The sequence below is a fragment of the Tamandua tetradactyla genome, chromosome 5 (genome assembly GCF_023851605.1).
Source record: "Tamandua tetradactyla isolate mTamTet1 chromosome 5, mTamTet1.pri, whole genome shotgun sequence".
NCBI classification, from domain to species: domain Eukaryota; kingdom Metazoa; phylum Chordata; class Mammalia; order Pilosa; family Myrmecophagidae; genus Tamandua; species Tamandua tetradactyla.
Window position 1 is genome coordinate 96,241,094 of NC_135331.1, and position 27,558 is coordinate 96,268,651.

At 37.4% G+C, this 27,558-nt stretch overlaps 1 protein-coding gene and 1 pseudogene across 6 annotated transcripts in view; one reads left to right on the forward strand and one right to left on the reverse strand.

Annotated features, from left to right (window-relative positions):
• Positions 1-27,558, forward strand: part of DNAH8 (dynein axonemal heavy chain 8) — a 453,252-nt gene that overhangs the window by 283,092 nt on the left and 142,602 nt on the right. For all 6 annotated transcript variants that reach the window (XM_077161688.1, XM_077161686.1, XM_077161689.1 and 3 more), the window contains 5 exons: positions 2,207-2,316; positions 5,675-5,838; positions 13,431-13,623; positions 16,920-17,042; positions 18,535-18,665. In XM_077161688.1, the coding sequence (XP_077017803.1) occupies positions 2,207-2,316; positions 5,675-5,838; positions 13,431-13,623; positions 16,920-17,042; positions 18,535-18,665 (721 nt within the window). The remainder of the gene's footprint in view (positions 1-2,206; positions 2,317-5,674; positions 5,839-13,430; positions 13,624-16,919; positions 17,043-18,534; positions 18,666-27,558) is intronic.
• LOC143682221 (zinc finger protein 42 homolog) lies at positions 14,975-16,205 on the reverse strand (annotated as a pseudogene).

A 27,558-nucleotide genomic window follows, 5' to 3' on the forward strand; every position in this document is an offset into this window, starting at 1 on the left:
AAACATGTATCCTGAGTCAATCTTCCAAAGAATGGATTCAAGTTGACCTACAGAAACACCCAATGTGCTAATAGTCAGGCCCCAGGGACCTGCGCTGAATGCATGCGGGCCATCAAGCCACAAGTTGCCATGGGTTGCACAGATTGCTGCTTCTAACCAGGGATGGGGAGAGGCCAGGGTGGATAAGTAACCCACCACTTTCTTACTGTTTTTAGTTTTCTTTTTCCTGATTTGACATTCACTGAATTGTTTATCCTTGATCATTTTCCAGAGTTCTGAGAAAGTTAATTCTAACAAATTGTCATTGTTTCACTTTTTCTTGGAGTTGGAGGCATTAACTTAGGGCATCTTGCTCTGCCATCTTGCTGACAACACCCCAGTACCACCCCTTTTGACAGTAGTTTGGCATTGTTACTGGTCAAGTTGAGCATGTCTATACTCCACAGAGTTCCACTTTTAGGTATATTTCAGTTTGCTGATTTCTTTTGTGGCTTTTCCTCTTTCCAGAGCTCATTCAAATAGCCTCTTGTATTTTCGTCAAATATTTTATGGTTTTGCCTTCCATATTTAGTCTCTTAAACCATCTGTAGTTGATTTTGCACTTGTTCACCGGAAGACATACAAGGATGTTCATAGAGTAATGTTCACGATAGCATATCCTTAAAATGACCCAAATGTTCATTGACAGCAAAACTGGGTAAATTGTGGCCCAAGTGCACAATGTAATGCCATGCACACAATGAAGATGAATGAGCACAGCTACGCTTCATCATGGGTGAAGCCCACACTTATAATGTTGAGCAAAAGAAGTGATCACAGACGAATATATAATAGGACTTCATCAAATTAAATTTCACAAGTTAAAGTTCAAAAGAATAAGTGATGAAGCTATAAAGAAAAACAAGTTACTGATTATCACCAAGTCAGAGGAAGGAGGGGTTTATGAACAGGTGGGAACAACCAGGGCTTCTCAAATACTAGGGCAATGCTGTATTTCTCAATCTGGTGGTCTGTACATGAGTGTTTGCTTATTTATCAAACTATTTTATACACTCATGAGAATGTTTAATATATTTAAACAAATGTGAAAAAACAATTCAGGAAAATAAGGCCCAGAAAAGTGAAGTAATTGCCCAACCAAGGCCATTTAGCAAGTGAATGACAGAGACTAGTTCCCATTTTTTGATTTGTGATCCCATGCTTCCTATAACACAATTGTTCCCCACAAGTTGGAAATCTAGCCATAGGATCTCCGGAAACTAGAGGCCCTCAGCAAGCATCTCCCACAACAAACTCTGATGACTGGAAGACAGTTTCATATTTCCTCAAGCCAAGTCTTCTGACTTCTATGTGACCCAGCCCCAGTTTCCTCAACTGCTTTTCCATTTATAAACCTGCCCCACATCTGTGAGATAGATTGACTATTTATGTTCATATTCCTCCAAAAATGCCATGTTCAGAACTGAACACATTAATCAATATGTAATCTGATTGGAGTGCATAGAGAAGAATCTGTTTTTGAAATCTATAATCAAAGGCATTTTAAGACTTTAAGAAAAGCCTGTAAACCTACAACTCAAGACCCTGCCAGGGTGATCCTGTCAATCAGACTGTCACCATACTGGGTGTTTCCTAAACAGATGGCCACATGTTCATCCCAGGCCAGATTGATGGCTGTAAGTCAGGAGATATGAATTCTGATTCTGGTACCCTCAGCAATCAATCTGTGTGATCCTGAACAATTTGCTTTACCTGTCTAGGCCTGGTTTCCTCATCTGTAAAATGAGAAAGTAACCTCTGGATTCTTTTCCAGCTCTCCTGTGCTTCAGGGTGAATGCCGATTTACAACTCTGGAGTCAGGATTCAAATTTCAAATTCACCCATACGCAAGCTGTTTGACCTTGGGCAAGTTACTAAACTCTCTGCCTCAGTCCCCTAATATTAAAATGGGAATAATAACAATATCTACCTTGTTTTCTTTCTCATAGGGTGTTGGGAGAATCAAATGAGTTAATATGGATATAATGCTTATCACTGCATACTAAGCTTTGCTGGCTCTGCTGCTGCCTTTAGTCTTGGCTAGTTCTTTGAGAGAAATTGAGATTACCCAGTTTAGTTGGTCTTGTAATGATTTTATTCACTAGGATAAATGCATACCTTGTAATCCTATACTAAACTTGTATCTCTGTTCTTATTTATTTTTCAGGAATAATTGGCTGTGGATACTTTGATCCTTGTAGAAAGTTCAAACCTGAAATATGTGACTTGATTTTGAGTTTAGTCTCAGCAGGCAGAGTGCTATGGCAATGGACTAAGGTACAGAATGGTCTGTTGTCAATAATAAAAAGTCTACTGTTATTCAGCCTAGTCTGTACCTCATGGATCATTAAGTTATTAGAATGCCATATTTTGTGGTGTCTTTGGAAAAACAAATTATGTGCTCCACGTAGATTTATGACACTTCTCTTCCAGGGAGCAAATATGATGACTGAATGATGCTTTCCATATGTATGAGCTATTACTATAAAATATGTAGGACATCCAAGAAAAAGTAGCGTTTCTCTAAAATGTACACATTGCTTTTCCACTTATTACTCTGATTTGTAATTCTTGGTTTATATGTCTGTCTCCCTCACCAAACTATATCAGACACTTAGTAAATGTTTGTTGATTGAGTGAATATATTTATTGCCAGATATTCTTAATTAACCAAGACGTAATGTTTAACTTCTGTGTTTCTCCAAATGAAGTGTGAATTAGTGAATAAATGGAAGTGTCTTAACAGAATAGGCTAGGCTTCAATAAACATGTAAGTGTCCTAAGTAAAGCTGAGGATAACTGTGGCCACAACCAATGACTTAAGGCAGTAATTGTGAAAAGGTAATTAAGTATAGGTTTTTGAAATAATTGCTAAAAACTGGTGAAGGAGATAAGGATTAGTTATCATAGTTCGCTGTGCATTTATTAGGCATTTACATACATCTGGGTAGAAGCTTATATCTCAAGAAACCTGGAGTGTGACAGCCTTCAGACTCCTGGGTGGACCGGGGGAATTCTAGATGACAGAATTATCAAAGGACGAATTGCTTGTTTTCTGTGATATGCTTCTCCACATGGTCTCCTGCAGTGAATCTTTCCTTGTATGGGACCTTGCTCCTTGTCAAACAAGGTCTTTGCATTTGCTGTTCCTCCTCTTTGAAAGACATTCAAAAGATATCTGTTGTACAAATGAATCAATGGCAAAATCTGATTGTCTGAGATAATTTTCTTTGGTAAGGCCCATCTGCTTTCCAGTGGGCTTGTTCAATATAGTGTGCTTATATACACATTTGCCTGAAAAGCTTTAGCTTTCTGGATGTCACTCCATCAAAGCTTCTTTTGTTACATGTATGTTTACTGGTTCCACTTCCTCTCTTTACTTCTTTAATGCATTTTGTTTAGGTTTTCATTCCCACTGCTTTTGTCAAGGTCAACAAAGAATTCAGTCTTGCCAAATCCAAACATTAACTTTTAAAAAATTTATTTATTTATTTAATTATTGCATGGGTGGGCTCCAGGAATCTCCGGCATGGCAGGAGAGAATTCTGCCACGGAACCACCATTGCACCGCCCCATAGATTAACTTTTCTTCTTCTTACTTGACTTCTCAACAGTTCATTTCGTCTGCATACCCTCTTTACTTGGTTTTCCTCCTTCCTCCCTGGCTACCTTTTTAAAGTTCCTCCTCTTTTTTCCCCTCCTCTGAATAACGTAGTGTACCTGGTCTCAATGCTGAGCCCTCTTCTCCATCTCTATTCCTCCCCTAAGAGGTCTCATCCACCTCAGGCTTTTAAATATCGTCTCTAAACTGATGACTTCAAAATCAGTACCTCCACCCCAGGCTTCTCTACTTGGTTCCAGACTTATTTCTAAATGCCTATTACATAATCACCATTTTGATATCTAATACCTATCTCAAAGTTGATATATCCAAACAGAGTTCTTAATTGTCCTTAAATGTAACCTGTCTTTGTAATTCTGCATCTCAGTTAACAGCAACATCAGTTATCTTGTTTCTCAGGCTAAAACCTAGGCCATCCTTGATTTGTCACCCTCTCCTCCTAATACTACATCAGCAAGGGTTGCTTTCAGAATTTATCCCACTTCTGAGCACTTCTCATCATCTCGTTGTGACTACCCTGATACATGTTTCCATCACTTGTCCTATAGATGATAGTAGCCTCACAACTAATCTCTCTACTTCCTTTTCTCTCTCTAGAGTCTGTTCTTTACACAGAATGTTTTTAAAAAGTAAATCAGAGTATTGCTCCTTCTTAAAACCAGTGTATTTCCATTACACTTAGAAGAAAGCCGAACACCTTGTTGTGGCCTGTGAAACAACCTGACCTAGCTCCTGCCTCCCTCTCTTCCGTTCTATCATTTGGGTCCAGCCATACTCCCCCTCTCACTGATCCTCAAACAAAACTTGGAAGTTCTTCATGTCTCTGAGTGTTTTTGCATATTTTTAGTATAGTGTATATTTTACATTTTTGTGGGTAAAATGAACATTTTAGCTTGAAGTGAAACTGAGGAGAAAGGAAAATTGAAAGGTGATTGATAACATAGTGTATCTCTTTATTCTGGCTACCCATGCTACCTTGAGTTTTAACTTGCACTGTGAATTAGCCTGTAAAAATTAATCTAAAAATGTCAATCAATAGGGTACTTTTTCAGTCTACAAAGTCATATTCCATGAACAGTTACCGAAGAATTTTATTTTTGAATTACTCATGTGGGGAGTTTGCTTCTATCTCCATAATTATTATTTTTTCCTTTAGAAAGCTGATGTTAATGATATCAGTTATGATCTTTATACGTGGCCAGCAATGCTTTCCACACCCGGTGCTCCTCAAGTTTATGCCTTAACTGGTATTCCTCTGGAATAAAATAATGTGTTATTTTTATAACTTTGCCTTTTAATATTCTAGAAGTTGATAGAAGTGGTAAGTAAATTAGCATAGCTGAACAGTGTTTGTGTTGGAACAAAACATGAAAAGATTATTACATGTAGTTGCATTTCAGACATGCCTATCAATTTATTGTATATAAACAGAAATAAGAAAGTATGTTCACTGAGTCTGGGTCCACACAGTAAAATTCTTATTATGCTAGGCAAATATACTTGTGGAAATTAAAAAATGTTAAGGATCTTAATCAAAGCATGCTATAGAAAGTTGTCATTATTTTCTTCAGAGGTGAATACTCACTGTTCTTATCTTACCACCAGCTCACATTGTGTTCTTTGCCGTGGCATATTTCATATTCATACTAGTAAGGTTAGTAATGATTAGGAATAATTCCCACAGTTCACATATTTAAGAACTGAGGAGGATTGACTTGTTCAAAGCCATAGTAAAGGCATTGGAATCTAAACGTCATGCTTTATTCTTGAATCCAGCCTATTCAAGAGCTTGTGGCCTTTCAAATATTGTGTTGGTTTATTTATTTGTTTGTTTTGTTTATTTTTCTATCAGGGCTTGGACAAAAAATATAAAACTTAATCTTGGTTTATTCACTCAGCCTATTTTATCTAAAATAGGACTTGTTCTAAAATAAAATAAAGTAGTTCTAAAAGCAGTTGTCCTTTTAGTTTTATCTTTCTAATTGTAAGGATTAAATTTTTTTTTACCTCTAGGTGAAGATGCTACCAACGCCTTCTAAGTTTCATTACATCTTCAATCTTCGAGATCTTTCCCGAATTTGGCAAGGAATGTTAACCATAAAAGCCGAGGAATGTGATTCAGTCTCTACTCTCCTGTCACTCTTTAAACATGAGTGCAACAGAGTAATTGCCGACAGGTGTATATTATAGTATTGAGTATAAATGTACTATACAAGACGTTTGTACTACTAGATTAATTCTTACATTGTCTACTCAGATAAATAGAATAAGGAGTACCATCTTAATTTGCTGTGGAGATTGTATAACATCCATTTCATTCCTCACCTTCTGGTCTCTGCTAAAAAAGTACTCTGCGAACTTACCTGAATATTATTTCAACAATATACCTTTATAAATCACAATCAGAGAGTTGATAAAGTTCAGAGGCAAAATTTAATTGCATATAGTTTCTAAAAATTTTTGGCTTTCATAGGTTTTTTAAAGAAATACTTTTATTGACAAATCTTGACACACATACAGTCCATACATGGTATACAATCAGTGGTTCACAATATCATCACATAGTCATGTATTCATCACTGTTCTAGTTTGCTAGCTGCCGGAATGCAAAATGCCAGGAACGAAATGTCTTTTAAAAGGGGGAACTTAGTAAGTTGCAAGTTAATAGTTTTTAGGCTGTGAAATGTCCCAATTAAAGCAAGTCTATAGAAATGTCCAATCTAAGGCATCCAGGGAAAGATACCTTGATTCAAGAAGTCTGATGAAATTCGGGGTTTCTCTCTCAAGTGGAAGGTACGTGGTGAACATGGTCAGGGTTTCTTTCTCAGCTGGAAGAGCACATGGCAAACACAGCGTCATCTGTAACCTTCCTCTCCAGCTCCCCGGGAGGCATTTCCTTTCTTCATCTCCAAAGGTCACTGGCTGGGTACTCTTTGCTTCTTGGTTCTGCGGCCTTCTCTGTTGTAGTTTTCTCATGGCTCTGTCATTCTTCTCTGCTCCCTTTGAATCTCCCACTTTTTCCAAAATGTTTCCTCTTTTATGGAATTCCAGTAAAGTAATCAAGATCCACCTAGAATGGGTGGAGACATGTCTCTACCTAATCCAGTTTCACAACCACTCTTGATTGAGTCACATCCCTAGGGAAATGATCTAATTGAAGTTTCAAACATACAGTACTGAATAAGAATTAGAAGAAATGGCTGCCTTTACAAAATGAGGTTAGGATTAAAACATGGCTTTTCTAGGGTACATACATCCTTTCAAACCAGCACAATCACCATAATCATTCTTAGATGATTTGCATCCTCCAGAAAAAGAAACAAGAAAAAACTCATACATCCTTTCCCCTTAGCCCTCCCTTTCATTGACCACTAGTATTTGAATCTACCCAATTTATTTTACCCCTTTACCCACTATTATTTATTTATTTTTTATCCATATTTTTTACTCACCTATCCATACCCTGGATAAAAGGAGCATCAGACACAAGGTTTTCACAATCACGCAGTCGCACTGTAAAAGCTATATCATTATACAGTCATCTTCAAGAATCAAGGCTACTGGAACACAGCTCAATAGTTTCAGGTACTTCCCTCCAGCTACTCCAATATACCATAAACTAAAAAGAGATATCTGTATAATGCATAAGAATAACTTCCAGGATAACCTCTCAAATTCTGAAATCTCTCAGCCACAAAACTTTATTTTGTCTCATTTCTCTTCTAGTTAAGAAAGCTTTCTCAAATCCATGATGCTGGGTCCCAGCAAATCCTGGGATTTCTGTCCCATGTTGACAGGGAGATTTATATCCTTGAGAGTCATGCCCCATGTAGTCGGGAGGGCAGTGAGTTCACCTGCCAAGCTCTCTTAGAGAGAGAGGCCACATCTCAGCAACAAAAGAGGTTCTTTGGGGGGGGGGGGGTGACTCCTAGGCATAATTATAAGTAGCTTAGTTTATCCTTTGCAAGAATAAGTTTCATAGGGGTGAACTCCAAGATCAAGTGCTCAAACTATTGATTTGGTTGTCCCCACTGCTTGTGAGAATATCAAGAATTCTCCAAATGGGGAAGTTGAATATTTCCTCCTTTCTCCCCAGTTCCTCAAGGGGACATTACAAATACTTCCTTGTGCACTACCCATATTGGGGCATCACAGTAACCTGGACAAACTAGTAAGATCTCACACCCTATTCAAGATTCTATGTACTTATGGTGTTCAACTAAACTGACCATACAAATTAAACTAGGGAATATACTACCCAAAATATAAATTTTGCACCAAATAAATATCTCTCTCTTTGGTCTCACACAGAAGTTGAAGTTTTAAGATATGGGTAATATCATCCTTTACCCTATATTCTGATCTACCCCAGTCCTATCCAGGTCAGTTTCATTCATATCTCTACTCGAAGTCTGATCCCTTTTTCAACTTTTTAAACAGTTATGGGGTACTTCTGACTTTCATAATTTCAGATCTCTAACTCTGAGTCTCAGGTGTCAGATACCTGAAGTTTCTGGGAATGGCCAGGTTATATTCAAATCACTCAGTATCTCAGAATTTAGAAGGAACAGTTAAACCTCCTGAATATATGTGACTGCTATAAGAGTTTACAATCTAGGACACTTTAGAATAGGCCTTAACCTGATAACTTATGCACTTGACTTCAATTTGCCAAGTTTTTAAGTTTGTCCGTATGATTGAGGCATGATAATACTTGTCTTTTTGTTTCTGACATTTCATTTAACATACATTCCTTAAGATTTATCCACCTAGTTGCGTGCCTCACAACTTCATTCCTTCCTGTGGCCTCTCAGTAGTCCATTGTATGTATACACCACCATTCCCCTTCCATTCCTTAGTCTTTGTACCCTTAGGCCACCTCCATCTATTGTGAATCCCGAACACTACTGCCATGAACACTAGTGTCCATTTGTGTCTATACATTCATTTCCTCCAAGTAAATCCTGAGCAATGGGGTTGCAGGATCATATGGTAAGCCCACCCTTGGCCTCCGGAACCACTCCTCTGCCCTCCAAGTGGCTGCACCTCTCATTTTCCTTACTGTCAGTGAAGAGATACATCTCTTTCTCCACATTTTCTCTAGCACTTGGTTCTCTCTGTTCCTTTTGAAACGATTTTGTTTGTGCCTCATGCAGTCCAACCTAAGTGAATAGACATGCCTTTGCCACCATAATCTATATTAAGACATTTCCTTTTCTTCCACAAAGAATCCATATCCCTTCCCCATGCTCTCCCCTCCCCGCCCCCCGCCTGTTGACATTTAGCTCTGACATGTCTTTGTTTCATTCAGTGGAAGCATATTACAATGTTACTGTTGCCTATAGACCCTAACTTGCATTGATTGTACTTCTTCCCGTATGCCATCTGTTTTCAGCCCTCCGCAATGTTGACATTCATTTGTTCAACTTCATGCAAAAAAAAAAACATTTTTATATTTGTACTTTTAATCACCATCATTGTCCACTCTAGGCATTCCTAAATTATACTGTCTGAGTCTTTATCCTCTGTCTTTCCTTCTGGTTTCATAGGTGCCCCCCAGTCCTTATCCCTCAATCATACTCACATTCAGCTTCGTTCAGTGTACTTATTACAATCAGGTAGTATTGTGCTATCCATTTCTGAATTTCTACAGTGCCCTGTGGCACAATCTGCATTCCTTCAGCACCAAATGCCCAATCTCTACCCTATTTCTATCTCCTGATAACCTGTGTTCTTAAATTTAACTCTCAAAGTTCACTCATTAATGTTAGTTCATATTAGTGAGACCATATAGTATTTGTGTTTTTGATTCTGGCTGATTTCACTCAGCATAATGTCCTCAAGTTTCACTCATGTTGTTACATAATTTATGACTTTATTCTGCTAATAGCTGTGTAATGATATTCCATCATAAGTATATACCACAGCTTGTTTAGCCCCTCATCTGTTGGTGGACATTTGGGCTGTTTCTATCTCTTGGCAATTGCAAATAATGCTGTTAAGAACATCAGTGTACAAATGTCTGTTTGTGTGTTTGCCTTCAGATCCTCTGAGTATATACCTAGTAATGGGATTGCTGGATCATATGGCAATTCTATACTTAGTTTCCTGAAAAACCACTAAACTGCCTTGAAGAGCAGTTGCACCATTTTCCATTTCCACCAACAATGGATAAATGCACCTCTTCTTCCACATCCTCTCCAGCATTTGTTGTTTTTTGGTTTTTCTTTTTTTATATAATGGCCAATTTAGTGGGTGTGAGATGATTATCTCATTGTGGTTTTGATTTGCATTTCCCTAATAGCCAGTGAAATTGAGCATCTTTTCATGTGCCTTTTAGCCGTTTGTATTTCCTCTTATGAGAAGTTTCTGTTCATGTCTTTTGCCCATTTTTTAAAATTGAGTTGTTTGTCTTTTTGTTGTGGAGTTGAAGAATCTCTTTATATGTTCTGGAAACTAAACCCTTATCTGATATGTGGTTTCCAAATATTGTCTCCCATTGCATGGGCTGCTTTTTTTTTTGACAAAATTCTTTGATGCACAAAAGTGTTTAATTTTGAGAAGATTCCATTCATCTATTTCTTTTTTTCAATGCTGTGTTTTGGGTATAAGGTCTATAAAACCAGCTCCTATTACAAGACTTATAAGATATTTCCCTACATTTTCTTCTAAAAGTTTTATGGCCTTAGCTATAATGTCTAGGTCTTTGATCTACTTTGAATTAATTTTTGTGTAGGGTATGAGATATGGATACTCTTTCATTCTTTTGAATATGGATATGCAGTTTTCTAAGCACAATTTATTGTAGAAGCTGCTGTGTCCCAGGTGGATTGGCTTGAATGCCTTATCAAAATCGATTGTCCATAGATGAGAGGGCCTATTTCTGAACCTTAAATTAGAACCTGCTGGTCAGTATATCTATCTTTCATGCCACTACCATGTTGTTTTAACTACTGTAGCTTCGTAATATGCTTTAAAGTGAGGTAATACCAGACCTCTCACTTCATTTTTCTTTCTCAAGATATTTTTAGTGATTCTGGGTACCCTGCCCTTCCAACTAAATTTGGCTATTAGTTTTTCTATTTTTATTTATTGCCTCCATGCTTTTTGCTGGAAAATCCACACATAGTCTTATTGGGTTTCCCTTGTATGTGATGGATTGCTTTTTTCTTGCTGCTTTCAAAATTCTCTCTTTGTCTTTGACATTTGACAATTAGATTAGTAAGTGTCTTACAGTATGTCTATTTGGATCTGTTCCTTTTGGGGTATGCTGTGCTTCTTGGATCTGTTATTTTATGTCTTTCATAGGAGACGGGAAATTTTTAGTGATAATTTCCTCCATTAGTCTTTTTCCTCCTTTTCCCTTTTCTTCTCCTCCTGGGACACCCACATCATGTATATTTGTATGCTTCATAATATCATTCAAATTCCTGAGACTCTGCTCATATTTTTCGTTTTTTCCCTATATTTTCTTTTGTGTATCAGATTTCAGATGTTGAGTCCTCTAGTTTGCTAATCCTTTCTTCTGCCTCTTCAAATCTATTTTTGTGGGTTTCCATTGTTTTCTAATCTATCTCTTCTATTTTGTCTTTCATTCTCATAAGTTCCACAATTTGGTTTTGAGTTCTTCTTTATATTCATCCAATGTCTTCTTTTTTTTTTTTTTTACATGGGCAGGCACTGGGAATCGAACCTGGGTCCTCTGGCATGGCAGGTGAGCATGCTTGCCTGCTGAGCCACTGTGGCCTGCCCTAATGTCTTCTTTATATCCTCCTTCTACTCATTGATTTGATTTTTGATGAGATTTTCCATGTCTGTTTAAACATCCTGAATTAGTTGTTTCAACTTCTGTATCTCATTTAAAGTGTTGGCTCTTTGGGCCATTTCTTCAATTTTCCTAGTATGAGTTGTTATTTTTTGCTGGCATCTAGGCATTTGATTTCTTTAATTAGTTTATTCTGGGGGTTTTGTTTTCACTCTTTTATTTCTTGCTGGATGGCTTTGTTCTCTATCTGTTCTTTGACATTCGGTTCAACTTATTCTAGACTTCTAGCATAGGTTCTGTTTAACTGATAGAATTTTTCAGTTCTTGTTTTTCTATTTCTTGCCCTGCCCATAAAGAGTCTTTTTTTATTTGAAGGAGGGTCTTCTAAGATATTATAGGCCCCAGTCAGATTTTCCCAGATTGGACAGGCCCATGTCTCAGGAAGAAACAGTAGCCGGCATCAATTTTCCCTGCAGGTGAGACCCAGCAGGTTGTCAGACTATCTTATGAAGCCTATAGACTCCATGATTTTTCTATACTTCCCAACATGTGGCGCTTGTCTGCCTGTGACTTCCCACCAGCTTCAAATGATATGGTACCTTTAATTTTAGCAGACTCTCCTTGCCAGGGGCATGGTTAAGACAGAGGTGAGGTGATAGGTGGCTTTGTTTGCTTCTGTTTTCCAGTCCCTGGGGCCTGAATTCCTTGAAGGAGAGATTCTACTTGAGCTTGGCCCTGCCCCCTTTTTCTTGGGGAAGATACACACTTATAGGGAATTAACCCTTTCACCTGACTATTTACTTTATCTCTAAGACAAGCTTAATTCTGCCGTTGCCTGAGTCTGGAGCCTGAGAGTGCTTTCAGTGCAAATGAGCTGTTTAAGGAGTAAAAAGAAAGCCAAAAAGCCTTTTTAGAGCCTGACCCCCATTCCTTGAGTTTGTCAATCAAGAGCTTGAGTTGGTATGTGGCTCTGTGTATCTTCAGGCTCTATGTGCCCCCTTTCCTTGGGTTCCAGCCCTTTTCCAGTATTTTGTGCTGGCCAATTCAAAAAGCCTCTTTTTTTATCAGTCCCACCCCCTCGCTGCTGGGGCAAAAACTCCTAGTTTCTTTAGTGCTTATTCCTGGTTTATCTGTGCTGTGGGCCTGTTTTCAGTAGTCAGAATTTGTTAATTAATTCCACAATTGGCACTTGATTGAACTAAGCCCTTGCTACTAGTAAAGTCTGTTTCCCTTCCCCTCAGGGAACCAGCCTGTCATGCCCATGGGGGAGGGGTACCAGCCTCATGGCTTGGGGGACATACAGCTCTGAGTGGGATCTCAGCCATTCCACCTGGTCCAGACTGGCATATGCTGTGTGTCCAGTCACTGATGTTCTCCCAGATGTTGTTCTGTACTGTTCCTGGCTATTTACTAGCTGCTCTAGAGGAGAACTAAATGCCACACCTCACTATGCTGCCATCTTGTCCCCCTCATAGGTTTTTCATGGTGAAATCTGGTACTTAAGTTTGGTCATTTTTCAGAGCCTCAGTTTCCTTGTCTCTCAAGTGTGAATGGTGATAACCCCAGTCTCACAAAGTTGTAAAGTGTCTAGCACAGTGTCTCACACATAGGTGGTACTCATCAAATATTAGTCACCTTTCTTCCCCTCTTTTCTCCTTGATATTATAAGTCTGGAAAGGATTTCCATGCACTGTGTGCCTACAAACCCAAGGAGAAGATGCATACCCACAACTGGCTGTCACATCTATTCTTCCATTGCAAGTTTTAGAGACCTTTGACCTCACCTAAGTGATTCATCTGGATTTTCTATAATTAATACTGCTAATGTTATAACTATCTTGGATGGGGTTATGTCCCTCTTATTAAAAGGCAGAATTTGTTTCCCTGTCCTGAGGAGAGGGAGATGCAGGGTAAGGGCTGAGGGGATGGTAAAGGAAGATGAAACATGTTCAGTTAGAAGGTGCTTCTATATTTTGCATTTTCACTACTGTGCTTTTCTTTCAGATTTATAACTCCTGAAGATGAACACTGGTTTAATATACATCTTGCTCGTGCAATTGAAGAAAATGTTAGCCCAGAGATGGTATCATATATTCTGCCTGAACCATATTTTGTAGATTTTCTTCGTGAGATGCCTGAACCAACTGGCGATGAACCTGAAGATACTGTCTTTGAAGTTCCCAAAGTCTATGAATTGGTATTTATTTTAATCTTGTAAAGAGTTTTGGACCTCTCATCTCACTATATATTTTCCTCACCTTCCCTCTACCCAGACCCAGCATGAGATTGCTGTAACATCTAAGTTAATTATGGACTATAATTTATACTCATCATATACCAAGTAAAATATTTCTTTCAATAAAATTTAACAGCACTCCCCTTAAAGTAAGATATAATACTAATATGCCTATAATTGCCACTATTATCCAATAATGCTTTAAAAGTTCTAGGCAATGTAATAAAGTAGGAAAAAGGAAATAGACATCATTATCAGATAGGAAAAACACAGAATATCATTATTTGCAGATGATATGATTATCTACTTAAATAGTCCAAGAGAACTAAAAATCTGCTTTAACTAATATGAGTTCATTAAGATGGCCAAGTATGAAATAAATATAAAACTGAATAACATACGTTATACCAGGGCTTGGTAAATTACTCTCTGTGGAACAAATCCATCTTGCCATCTATGATATAAAAAGGGTTTTACATTTTTAAACGGTTGGAAAACATCAAAAGAAATCTATTGCGTAACATGAAAATTATATGAAATTCAAATTTCAGTGTCCATAAATAAAGTTGTATTGGGACATAGCCACACCTTCTTGTGTACGTCTTGTGTGGGGTTGCTTTTGCACTGTAATGGTAGAGTTGAATAGTTTCAACAGAGACCATATGGCCCACAAAGCCTAAAGTACTTCTTATCTGGCCCTTTGCGGAAGAAGTTTGCCAATCCATGCTCGATGCCAACAATCACAAGATAGTAAATGTAACATAAATATATTTCACTTACAGCAACAAAAATGTAAGGAATCTAGAAATAAATGTGATAAAATTTTACTTGACTAAACAGCAACACATAATTTTTCCTAAATTAATTTTTTAAAAAAAATGTGCGACTGCTCATTTATTGACAATTTACTTGCAATATCTAGGATTATCACATGTAACACAGGTATATTCCTAAAATCCATGCGCTAAACAATTAGAAGCTATCAGATAAAAAATCAGAAATCATATTCATATTTTTAGTATGTGAAAAGAAATCCAATTTCCAGTAATGTACATTAGGCATTATTCTTTGAAGAAAATTTATCATTGACCTTCCTTTTGAAAGCACACTTTAGATTTCCACAATGTTCTTAGTATCACAAAGTATAAAAGTATAATGTTTAGTAACATTAAAAAAAAAGCCCTATGGGGTTGCAATATTGATTTTAAAATTATTTCCTAGAAACAATAATCAAAGAGGCATGTTTACCCCCAATCACTCTTCTGTTAAGTGGCTTATCCTAATTGAGGATTATATTCCATCTTCTTTTTCATTAATCCTTTTTGGTCTTCGAATGAGTTAACATATAAGCTTTCAGGTTATTTGATTGAATAAACCTCTTGTTACATCCTTGAAAAGGGCACATGGACAGTTTCTCCCCCTTGTGGATCTGTACATGTGTATGCAGATTGAAATTCAGGAAAAAGTGTTTTTCACACCCTTCAAAAATGCATTATGTCACCTGCTATCAAAAATTCAGAAAGTGTTTAAATGATAGATAAATGATAGATAATTGGTGATAAATGATGATGCTAAATAGGAAGGAAGGAAGGAAGGAAGAAAGGATGGAAGGAAGGAGATAGAATCATACAGCAAAAGTAGCAAAATGTTAAAAGTGGTCGATCTGGATAACTGGGCATAGGGATATGTTTAAGTTCTCTGTATGGGGTGTGTATTACTTTTGCAACATCCTTTAAGTTTGAAATTATTTCAAAATAAAACTTTTTTTTAATGCAAAATAAAAGTGCACTGAAAGGGCTTCTTTCCAGTGTGAACCAGAAAATGTCTTCATAGTTTTGAGTTCCTATGGAAACATTTCCCACATTCTGCACATAGGTGATCTTGGGGGACCAGGAAAGGGGAGATGCTTTCTCAGGGCAGCTTTATTCTTCAGTTTTTTTTAATGCATCTACTGTGAGGACAAAGTATTGCTTCTGGAGTATCCTCTTCTTTGTTTTGTCTTGGCTTCTTTCTTGTAAATTCTGTCAGCTTTTAGGATCCGATAAGTCAACACTGCGTATTCCTCCAGGAGGAAGCTTCTTGCCCATCATGTACTCAGAATACTCAAGAAGTGACCTCTCTCCAACAATCGGTTGAGAAAGCTCTTATTTTGGCTCCTTTTTCATGTTTTGGAAGATACTTTGAAGAAGTGAGTTGTCTTCAAAAACCTGTTCAGGAAACTCTTGTTCTGCTGCTGCTTTATGGTATTCAAAGGACTTAAGAAAAAATGAGTCCTTGCCTATCAAGGGTTGAGAAAATTCACCTTCTTATTATGCATTTTAAGTAACAGTCAGGAAAGGAATCTTCTCCCACAACCAGATGCCTAGTCTCATAGACACATCTTCATCACCTATGGTGCCCATTCTGCATGCTCAGCTTGACTTGGCCTGGCCTTACTAAGGACCTTTCCATGCAGATCCAGACAGCAACCTGTCTTTGCCTTTTTCTTCATTTGCTGATTCATGTCGTTCTGCCCTCCCTCCTTGAGGGCTAGCACCAGTCATTCCAGATAGTGCTGATCTGGGTAAATTGTCTTTGGCAAGCAACTCTGGTATACTGTAAGCTCTAGGAGGGCAAGGAACATTTCTGTCTCATTCACCACACATCAGCACTCAGCACATTTGCCCAAGCTACTGCAATGCGCTCTGTTATTTTCTATTCCATTTTGTGAAGAGGCAAAGATGAGGAAGACTAAATTAATGTTTAATGAAGGTTTAATGAAATTGGAAACAAGATTCCAAAAGGATTTTTTAAAAACCAAAACACATAAAATGATTCTAAAGTATATGTAGATCAAATAATTAAATGGGAGTAAATAATTCACAAAACAAGGAAAGCTGGTGAGTATTTCAAAATGACAGAGACTTGTGGATAAACTTCCGTATATGTTTTAAAAGCCATAAAAATATCAATAAGACAATAAAAACTGAGAAAAATGTTTCTTACATTCCGGAGTGAATTATCAAGGGTAGGAGTTAGTGTTGGACTTCTTGAAAGGAAAGATCAGAAGTGATTTCATATTGGAAACCTCCAACTTTGGCAATTAGGTTTCAGGTCTCTGAAAAAGGAAAGAAGTCAAAGTAGACTAATATGTGAGAAATCTCTAGGAATCTATAAGTTTGTGTTTCAGGATAGCTTTTGAGTGCCTTTACAATTGCTGCTTTCATAAATATTTTGGATCTCAATAAATGTTATTTTTTTTCCCTCTCTACGTCCAGGTTCCATCCTTTGACTTTCTGGCTGAAAAACTCCAGTTTTACCAGAGGCAGTTCAATGAAATCATTAGAGGAACAACTCTTGATCTAGTGTTTTTTAAGGATGCTATGACTCATCTTATCAAGGTGAAACTATTGACTTTTTACTCATATAAAAATGTCATGTAAAAGCTTAATAAATTACATAGATTAACTTTTTGAGAGAATGAAATTATCATATCAGGTAGCTTATAAAAGAGTGTACATAGGTTGGGTCAGTTCTTCATCTCAGAAAGCAAAGGTTTAATTGGAAACCTCTTCTTTGAATCTACAAATATGACAGAAGTTGTTTCTTCAAGAGCAAATTGATGGTTTTTGTGTCCAGACCTTTTGACACACTGAATCAAAGAATTTTACCTTCCCTAGAATGTAAGCTAGAGAACTCTGTGAAGAAATAGTCCCTCTTCAAATTATAGTTTGATATTATGAGAATCTTTTCCCCATGGAGGAAAAGTTGATGCTTTAAAAATGCCAATTTTTGTGACTGACTTACAGATTATGGACAAACTGAAGGGGAAGGGGTATTGGGAGTGTGGAGGACTGGAGAAAAGATAGAAGCTAATTAGAGGCAGCACTAAAAATGAGCCTGGTTTGGTTCAAGTCTGAAGGGCTGCAGAAAGGAAACTGGTTGAATTAAAATAAGTTTCTCCAATGAGTGAGAACAAGGAGTATAGAGATTTAATAAAGAGCAAGCAACTAGCTCTGTATTTATTATGTAGCTATCTCCTGCAAACTTGGAATCTTTTCAGATGATGGAGGGCTGCTTTCACATTTATCTATTTAGCAAGTAATTATTGAAAACTCACTGTGGCAAGGTCTTAGGGGCCTAAGACTCTATTCTAGAGTGATTAATGTATTTAAAAGTATACTGAATGACCATATACCTGATTAATGTACTTAAAAGTGTACAGAATGAATTTCTGATACATGAGACAACATGGTTACACCTTGAAGACATCATGCTGAGTGAAATAACATGATAGGTATAAAAGGACAAATATTGTAGGATTTCACTGGCATGAAATCATGAGAAAATATAAACTCAAAAGTCAGACTCCAGAATATAAATTACTAGGGTATCAGGAGACGGAGTGGGGATAGGGAATATCATCATTGTAAGTAGAATTTTGGTGCTTTTAAAAAATTTTTGTTGTTAGAGATATGGTGGAGTATTATCCGCTGTAGAGCTAGATGTCTACAAATGCACTGTGTTTGCTGATAATATAAAAGCAAATAATTCTTAACTCCCTTCTTGCATGTCCAGCAGATTGGGAAGAACAGTTTCACCATCCATTGAGTGTAAACATACATACCCAGAGTAGTTTTGAAATGGAAAATGGTAAAGCCAATTTGTTCTCTCTTTCTTGATGGGAATATAGATGGACTAAGAAATACTTTGAATAGAATAAATCAATATGAATCTTTAATTTTAATTTTTAAAATTCTGAGATATGCCATGGCAAGGAAAAAGTCTAATATAGTCTAAAAGCACCTGGTTAAATCTTAGCTCCATTTAGGGCATGGAAAGGTAAACATTTAAATCCTGTTTTTAATTACATACTGTTTTATTTCAAACCAGATTTCACGAATAATTCGAACCTCATGTGGAAATGCATTGCTCGTGGGTGTTGGTGGTTCCGGAAAACAGAGTCTTTCAAGATTGGCCTCTTTTATAGCTGGATATCAAATATTCCAGATAACATTAACCAGGTAGGATTAAGTAAAATATCACAGTATGTTTTTCCATAGTTAATTTCTCTGGGCTTAAATATGTGCTTTAAAAAATATATAACGATAACAATTTGGTTGCTTTCCTTTTTTTTTTTTTTTAAATTAGGGAAGTTGTAGGTTTACAAAAGAGTCATGTACAAAATACAGTGTTCCCATATACACCCCTGTTGTTGACAGGGCATTATGTGGTACCATTGTTAAAATTGATGAAAGAATAAGTATTACTATTAACCACAGTCCATCATCTACAACAGGGTTCACTGTGTTATACCCTCCCATGTTTTATCTTCTAACTTTTCTTCTAATAACATACACGGCCCAAAACTTCCCCTTTCATATACAGTCACCTACAAAATTCAGTGCAGTTAATTACACACTCAGTAATGTGATACTATCACTATACATTTACAATCAACCTAAATAGAAATTCTGCACAGATTGAGCATCAGCTCCCTTTCTCTACCCCATTCTATTCCCTGGTAAACTATATTCTAGATTCTAACTTTGTGAGTTTGCTTATTATATTAATTCACATCAGTGAGATCATACAATATTTATCCTTTTGTGTCTGACTCATTTCACTCAACTTAATGTCCTGAAGGTACATCTATGTTGTTGCATGCACCAGGACTTCATTTCTTCCTACAGCTATATAATATTCCATCTTGTGTATATACCACATATTATTTTTTTATAAATTGGTTGATGAACACTTTGATTGCTTCTATCTTTTGGCAATTGTGAATAAGGCTGCTATGAACATTGGTGTACAAAAGTCTGTTCAAGTCCCTACTTTCAGTTCTTCTGTGTATATACCTAGCAATGGTATTGCTGGATCATATGGCAGTTTTATACCTAGCTTCCTGAGGAACTGCCACACTGAGGAACTTCTACAGTGGCTGCACCATTTTACATTCCTACCAGCAGTGAATGAGTGTTCCTATTTCTCCACAACTTCTCCAACTCTTGGAGTTTTCTGATTTTTTAATAATGGTCCTACTACTAGATCTGAAATGATATGTCATTGTGGTTTTGATTTGCATTTCCCTAATAACTAATGATGCTGGGCATCTTTTCATATACTTTTAGCCGTTTGGATTTCCTCTTTGGAAAAATGTCTGTTCAGGTCTTTTGCCCATTTTTAAATTGTGATACTTGTATTTTTATTGTTGAGTTGTAGGGATTTCTTTATATATCTGGATATTAAACCCTTACTGGACATGGTTTCCAAATATTTTCTTCATGTAGGGGATGCAGTTCAACTTGAGGATCTATTAAAAGCTAGGCTGGGGTGCACAGTTACTTCAGTGGTAGAACAGCTGCCCACTACGCAAGAGATCCGAGCTCAATTCCTGACTCAGGAATCCCCCCAAAAAGAAACAAAATAATAATAATAAAATAAGAATATAATAAAAACATGACAAAACAACAACAAAACACACCTCAATGGTATTAGGCCCCAAAGTCAGAAGGAGACACCGCAAGATATATTTGGAGTTAACTCAGACTGGTGCCCACCAAAGGGAGAAAAAATTTAAGAAAAAAAAAATATATATATATATAAAATAAAAAATAAAGAATCGATAAAAATAGGGAGTGCAAAGGTAGTTCAGTGGTAGAATTCTTGCCTGCCATGGGTTCGATTCCTGGCTCATGCACTTCCCAAACAGACAGGCAAATAGACAAATGAAAAACCAAACAAACACAAATCCAGTAAATGGTGTTACAATGGGGATACTGAAATGGAAAGAGAATGAAATGTGACCCCCACCATACAATATACAAAAAAATAAATAAATAAAAATAAAATATAAAAAATATTTATATAAATAAATAATAGAAAAACAATACTACTACTACTAAATAAATATATATATATATTATATATATATTTTAAAAAGAGAAGGAAATAAGAAAAAAGAATATTAGGGAAAAAATGAAAACCTAGGTGGATAGTTAGCCTGCCCACACGCACCCTTCTCACCCACAGGTGGCGATCCTGAGGCACCTCCCCCCTCAGGTTTCCCCCTCCCTGACTGCAGCAGTCAGCCTACACTTACCACTTTTCACCAGCACGTGGTGACCTTGAGGCTCCATCTCTCTTAGACCTGCTGCTCCTGAATTGAACTGGCTGGAAGATGGCAGGGGAGTGGGGAGCAGCTCCCAGCACTGGGAGGCCAGCCGGCCAGTCCCACCACTCAGGACTGGGGAGCTGATCACAGCACCCAGGGAATCAGCTGACCCTCAGATCCCAGCGCCTTGTGGATCTGCCAAGGCACCACACCCGCAGGGCCAGCTATCCCCGGCACCTGGCTGAGTGATCAATCCCAGCATCAGGAGGCCAAACCCCATGCAGTAGACAATCAGGTCTGCCTTCGGGATCCTGTGGGTGCAGTTGACTGTGGAGCTGCATGGGGAGGTTTCCCCAGCCAGCAGCCATGGCAGACTACAGTGGAGAGACGATCAGTTTCCTCTCATGTTCCCCTCCCCTCATGCCCAAGCCCACCCCTGGTGGGGATCACAGTGTATCGAACCACCCTGCTCTCCCAACTGATCCCCAACATCTCTCCTCCCCAAATATCCAAGAGACTCTCTTTGTTTACTCACACCTGGGACCACAATCCTGGTCATTTTCTCCCCGTCCCCTAACTTGTTCCATGGAGCAGGTGTGAACTCAAGCCATTCTGCTCTGTCATCTTCCTGGAAATCCAAGACTACTGATTTGTGCATGTTGACCTCATATCCCACACTTTTCTGAACTTGTTTATTAACTCTGGTACTTTGTTGTAGATTTTTCAGGACTTTCTATATAAAGGATCATGCCATCTGCAAATGGTGAAAGATTTACTTCCTTTCCAATTTGGATGCCTTTTTTTTTCCTTTTTCTTGCCTAACTTCTCTAGCTAGAACTTCTAGCACTATGTTGAATAACACTGGTGACAATGAGCATCCTTGTTTTGATACACATCTGAGAGGGAAAGCTTTCAGGCTTTTACCATTGAGAGTATGATGTTTGTTGTGGGTTTATCATATAAGCCACTTATCATGTTGAGGAAGTTTCCTTCCATTCCTATTTTTTGAAGTGTTTTTATCAAGAAAGGATGCTGGATGTTGAAAGATGCCTTTCTGCATCAACTGAGATGATCATGTGCTTTTTCCCCCTTTGATTTGTTAATGTATATTGCATCAATCTGCTTTTCTTTTGTTGAACCACCCTTGCATACCTGGAATAAACCCCACTTAATCATGGTATATAAATCTTTTAATGTGCTGTTAGATTTGATTTTTTGAGGTTTTTTTTTTTCTTTTATTATTTGTTTATTTTGTGGGGGTGCATGGTCCAGGAATCAAACCCTGGTCTCCCACATGGAAGATGAGCATTCTAGATTTGTGAGTATTTTGTTGAGAATTTTTACATCTATATTTACTACAGAAATTTGTCTGTAATATTCGTTTCTTGTTGTATCTTTATCTGGTAATGCTATTAGGGTGATACTGGCTTTATAGAATGAGTTAGGTAGTATTCCATTCTCTTCAGTATTTGCAAGAGTTTGAGCAGGATTGGTAGTAATTCCTCTTGGAATGCCTGATCAAACTCACCTGTGAAGCCATCTGGTGCTGGGGTTTTCTTTTTTGGGAGTTTTTTTGATGATTGATTCAATCTCTTGTACTTGTTCTGTTGAAGTCTTCTATTTCTTCTTGAGTCAGTGTAGGTTGTTTTTGTTTCTAGGATTTTTCTATTTCATCTAAGTTGTTTAATTTGTTGCCATACAGTTTTTCCTGGTATCTTCTTATGAACCTTTTTATTTCTGTGGAGTCAGTAGTAACGTCCCCCCGCCTTTCTGATTTTGTTTATTTGCATCTTCTCTTTTTTTTTTGTCTTTGTCAGTCTGCTAAGGGTTTGTCAATTTTGTTGTTTCTCTCAAAGAACCAATTTTTGGTTTTGTTAATTCTATTTTTTAATTCTCAGTTTCATTTCTTTCTGTTTTAATCTTAATTACTTCTTTCCTTCTGCTTGCTTTGGGATTGGCTTGATGTTTTTTTAGTTCCTCCACATGTAGCTGTTAGATAATTAATTTTAGCTCTTTCTTCTCTTTTAATATAGGCATTTAGGGCCATAAATTTTTCTCTCAGCACTGCATCACTGCATCCCATACTTTTTTATTTTTGACGTTTTTATTATATAATATATATATATACAAAGCAAATAAAAAAACAATAATTTTCAAAGCACTCTTCAACAAGTAGTTATAGAACAAATCCCAGGGTTTGTCATGGGTACCATACCATCCTCTCAGATTTTTCCTTTTAGCTGCTCCAGAATATAGGAAACTAGAAGGCTTAGATATTTTTTTATCTTCACAATTGACTTTTTTTCCTTTTTTGTGTGTGTGAAAAATAACATATATGCAAAAAAGCTATAAATTTCAAAGCACAACACCACAATTAATTATAGAATGTATTTCAGAGTCTGACATGGGTTACAATTCAACAAGTTTAGGTTTTTACTTCTAGCTGTTCTAAAATACTGGAGACTAAACGAGATATCAATTTAATGACTTAGCGTTCATATTCATTTGTTAAATCCTATCTTCTCTGTATAACTGCACCATCACCCCCCATCCCTCTCTTTAGGGGTGTTTGGGCTATGGCAATTCTAAATTTTTCATATTGGGAGAGTCTCTCACTAATATAAGGTAGGAAGAAGGGATTATCTGATGTTCTGGAGAGGCTGGTTTAGGTTTCAGGACTTATCTGGACCAGGGACCCATGTGGAGGTTGTAGGTTTCTGGAAAGTTAGTCTAGTGCATGGAACCTTTGTGGAATCTTACATATTGCCCTAGGTGTTCTTTAGGATTGGCTGGAATGGTTCTGGTTGGGGGTTGGCAGGTTATGATAGGTAGCAAGATCTATCTGAAGCTTGCATAACAGCAACCTCCAGAGTAGCCTCTCGACTGTATTTGAACTCTCTCTGTCACTGATACTTTATTAGTTATACTTCTTTCCCCCCTTTTGTTCAGGATGTAATTGTTGATCCCACAGTGCCAGAACTAGATTCATCCCTGGGAATCATCTCCCACATTGCCAGGGAGACTTTCACCCCTGGATGTCATGTCCACGTAGAGAAGAGGGCAATGATTTCACTTGCAGAGTTGGGCTTAGAGAGACTGAGGCCACATCTGAGCAACAAAAGAAGTCCTCCAGAAGTAATTCTTAGGCACACCTATAGGTAGTCTAAGCTTCTTCACTACCTACATAAGCATCACAAGAGTAAGCCTCCTGATCGAGGGCATGGCCTATTGATTTGGGTGTCCCTAAAGTTTGACACAGCATCAGGGAATTCCCTGATGGTAAGGTTTAATAGTTCTATATTCTTTCTCCCATCCTTCAGGGGACTTGGCCAATAATTTTTATTTTCTATTTAATATACTGTAGGATTTTTCCAAGCATTACAATAATCTATACAGGGTTAAAGGACCTCTTTCTTATTCTAGATTCCCTGTGTTTCAGTTGTTCAAATGAGCTATACAGATAGGTTGAATTAGGTTATGCCGTACAGAAAATTTCAGTTCCAGACCAAATAAATCTTCCATTGGTCTCAAAGAGTATGTGTGGTTCTAAAATATGGACACTGTCTTCCTTACTGCTATGTTCTGAATTGCTTTAACCCCAACCTATTCAGCTTCATTCTTATCTCTACATATCAGGTTATATGTATAAAACAGCCTCTCAAAATCCAGAAATAATAATCACCACTCCGGACTTACTGTGTATGCTCTAAAAGCTTACAATCTAGGCCCCTGTTTTCGTATAAATATTTTCTAAAGGTGACTATACCATTCTTCTTCTTTTGTTTCTGGCTTCTTTTGTCTCACCAAATGTCCCACAAGTTCATTCACATCATTGCATGCCTCATGACTTTGTTCCTTTTTGTAGTAGAACAACCTTCGTTCATTAAGTATACTCCATCATTTTTCAATGTACTTCTCTGTCAGTACATCCTTTAGCCACCTGCATTCATCACACATCATGCGGAGGGACCGAAGTCCATGCTCCATCAACATTCTCAATTTTAGATATTTCATTGTTCCCAAAAGAAAGAAAACCAATAAACACACCCTTGCCAAATAGGAAATCTAAACCTCCTCTTAACTCTTGTCCCTTCCCCCAGGATTTACCTCTGCTGTTGCTGTGGTAGTGCTGATGGTTTCCTTTTCAACAAAGCTCATAGCATGCAATAGCAGTTTTCGCCTGTACCCTGGACTTAAAGACTCCTTGTACAAGAATTATATCTTTGAAGTAATTCTTGCGAGAACTAATTCATATTTCTGGTATTTATCAGTGGGACATGTAGGTCTATACAACCCCTTTCAATCTTGTTCATCTTCAATATGGTAATATTACTTCTAGACCCACTAGAGAACCACCTTTACTCCTATCTGTTCCCTTCCTTTGGAGTTCAACCTCATTAGCTAACGGTTCACCCATCTCTAGCTTCTATGTATCTCTAAGTCCCCTATATTCTGTATTATAAGCCTCTAATTATACTTTTATGCGGGTTATAAAAGTGGAATCATACAATATCTATCCTGTTTTGTGTCTGGCTAATTTCACTCAGCATTATATCCTCAAGGCTATCCATCTTGTCATGTGGTTCAGGATGTCATTATGTCTTACTGCTGCATAATATTCCATCATGTGTATATAATACATTTTGTTGTATATGTCTGCTGATGGGCATTTGGTTTGTTTCCATATTTTGGCGATTGTGAATAATGCTGCTATGAACATCAGTGTGCAAATGTCTGTTTGTGTCATTGCTTTCAGCTCTTCTGGGTATATACCAAGTAGTGCTATTGCTGGGTCATAGGACAACTTGATATTTAGTTTCCTAAGGAACCGCCAAACAGTCTTCCATAGTGACTGCACCATTATACATTCCCACCAGCAGTGCATAAGTGTCCCAGTTTCTCCGCATCCTCTCCAACATTTATAGTTTCCTGTTGCTTTAATAGCAGGCATTGTTATACATGTGAGATGGTATCTCATTGTAGTTTTCATCTGCATTTTCTTTATAGCCAGTGAAACTGAACATCTCTTCATGTACTTTTGAGCCATCTGCATTTGCTCTTCAGAAAAAAATGCCTATTTATATCTTTAGCCCATTCTATAATTGAGTTGTTTGTTCTTTTGTTGTTCAGTTGTATACTTTCTTTGTATATACAGGAAATCAAACCTTTGTCTGATATGTGATTTCCAAATATTTTCTCCCATTGAGTTGTCTGCCTCGTTACCTTTTATTTATTTATTTATTTTTATTTTTTTATTTTTACATGGGCAGGCACCAGGAATCAAACCCAGGTCCTCGGGCATGGCAGGCAAGCATTCTTATCTACTGAGCCACCGTGGCCCGCCCCCTCGTTACCTTTTTAACAAAGTCTTTTGAAGTGCGGGAGCATTTTACTTTGAGGAGTTCTCATTTATCTATTTTTTTCTTTTGTTGCTTGTGCTTTGGGTGTGAAGTTTAGGAAACTGCCTCGTATTACTAGGTCTTAAAGATGTTTCCCTACATTTTCTTCTAGAAGCTTTATGGTGCTAGTCTTTTTATTTAGGTGTTTGGTCCACTTTGAGTTAAATTTTGTGTAGGGTGTTAAGTAGGGATCCTCTTTCATTCTTTTGGCCATTTATATCTGGTTCTTCCATGCCCAATTATTGAAAAGACTGTTTTGTTCCAGTTCAGAGGATTTGGGGCCTTGTCAAAAATTAGTTGACCATAGATTTCATGGTCTGTTTCCACACTCTTGATTCGATTCCATTGGTCAATGCTTCTATCTTTGTGTCAATACCAGGCTGTTTTGACCAATGTAGATTTATAATAGGTTTTAAAGTCAGGGAGTGTTAATCCTCCCTGCATAAGTTTTGATATGTGAGTTTAATATGTGAGTTCTCATTTTTATTTTTATTTATTTATTTGCATGGGCAGGCACTGGCAATTGAACCTGGGTCTCCAGCATGGCAGGTGAGAACTCTGCCACTGCACCACCATTGCCTACCCTCTCATTTTTATTTGTCTCGAGATATATACTAATTTTTCTTACAATTTCTTCTTTAATGCACTGATTAGAAGTGTGTTGCTTAACGTCTATGTATTTGTGAATTTTCCAGTTCTTTGCCTATTATTGATTTCCAGCTTCATTCCATTATGATCAGAGAAGATATTTTCTATAATTTCAGTTTTTTTTAAGTTCATGGACACTTGTTTTGCCATAATGTGGTCTAGATTACAGAATGATCTGTGAGCACTTGAGAATATATATCCTATTTTTGGTGGTGCACTGTTCTGTTTATGTCTGATATGTGTAGTTCATTTATCATATTTTTCAATTTCTCTGTTTCCTTATTGATCCTATGTCTAGATGCTCTATCTAGTGATGAGAAGGGTGTATTGAAGTCTCCAGCTGTTATTGTAGAAATGTTTTTTCCCCCAATTTTGCTGTGTTTGCCTTATATTTTGGGGTGCTGTCGATAGGTGTGTAAATATTTATGATTATTATTTCTTCTTGGTGAATTGCCCCTTTTTAAAATAAATGATGCCCTTCTTTGTATCTCTTAACAGTTTTACATTTAAAGTTTATTTTATCTGATATTAGTATAGTTACCCTACCTCTTTTTTGGTTATGTTTTTCCAGCCTTTCACCTTCAGCCTATTGGTGTCTTTGGATCTAAGGCCAGTGAGTCTCTTGTAGACAGCATACAGATGGAGCATCCTTTCCTATCCATTCTGCCCATCTGTGTCCTTTGATTGGGGAATTTGATCCATTCTCTTTCAAGGTTATTACTGTAAAGGCAGTGACTTACTTCAGCCATTTTA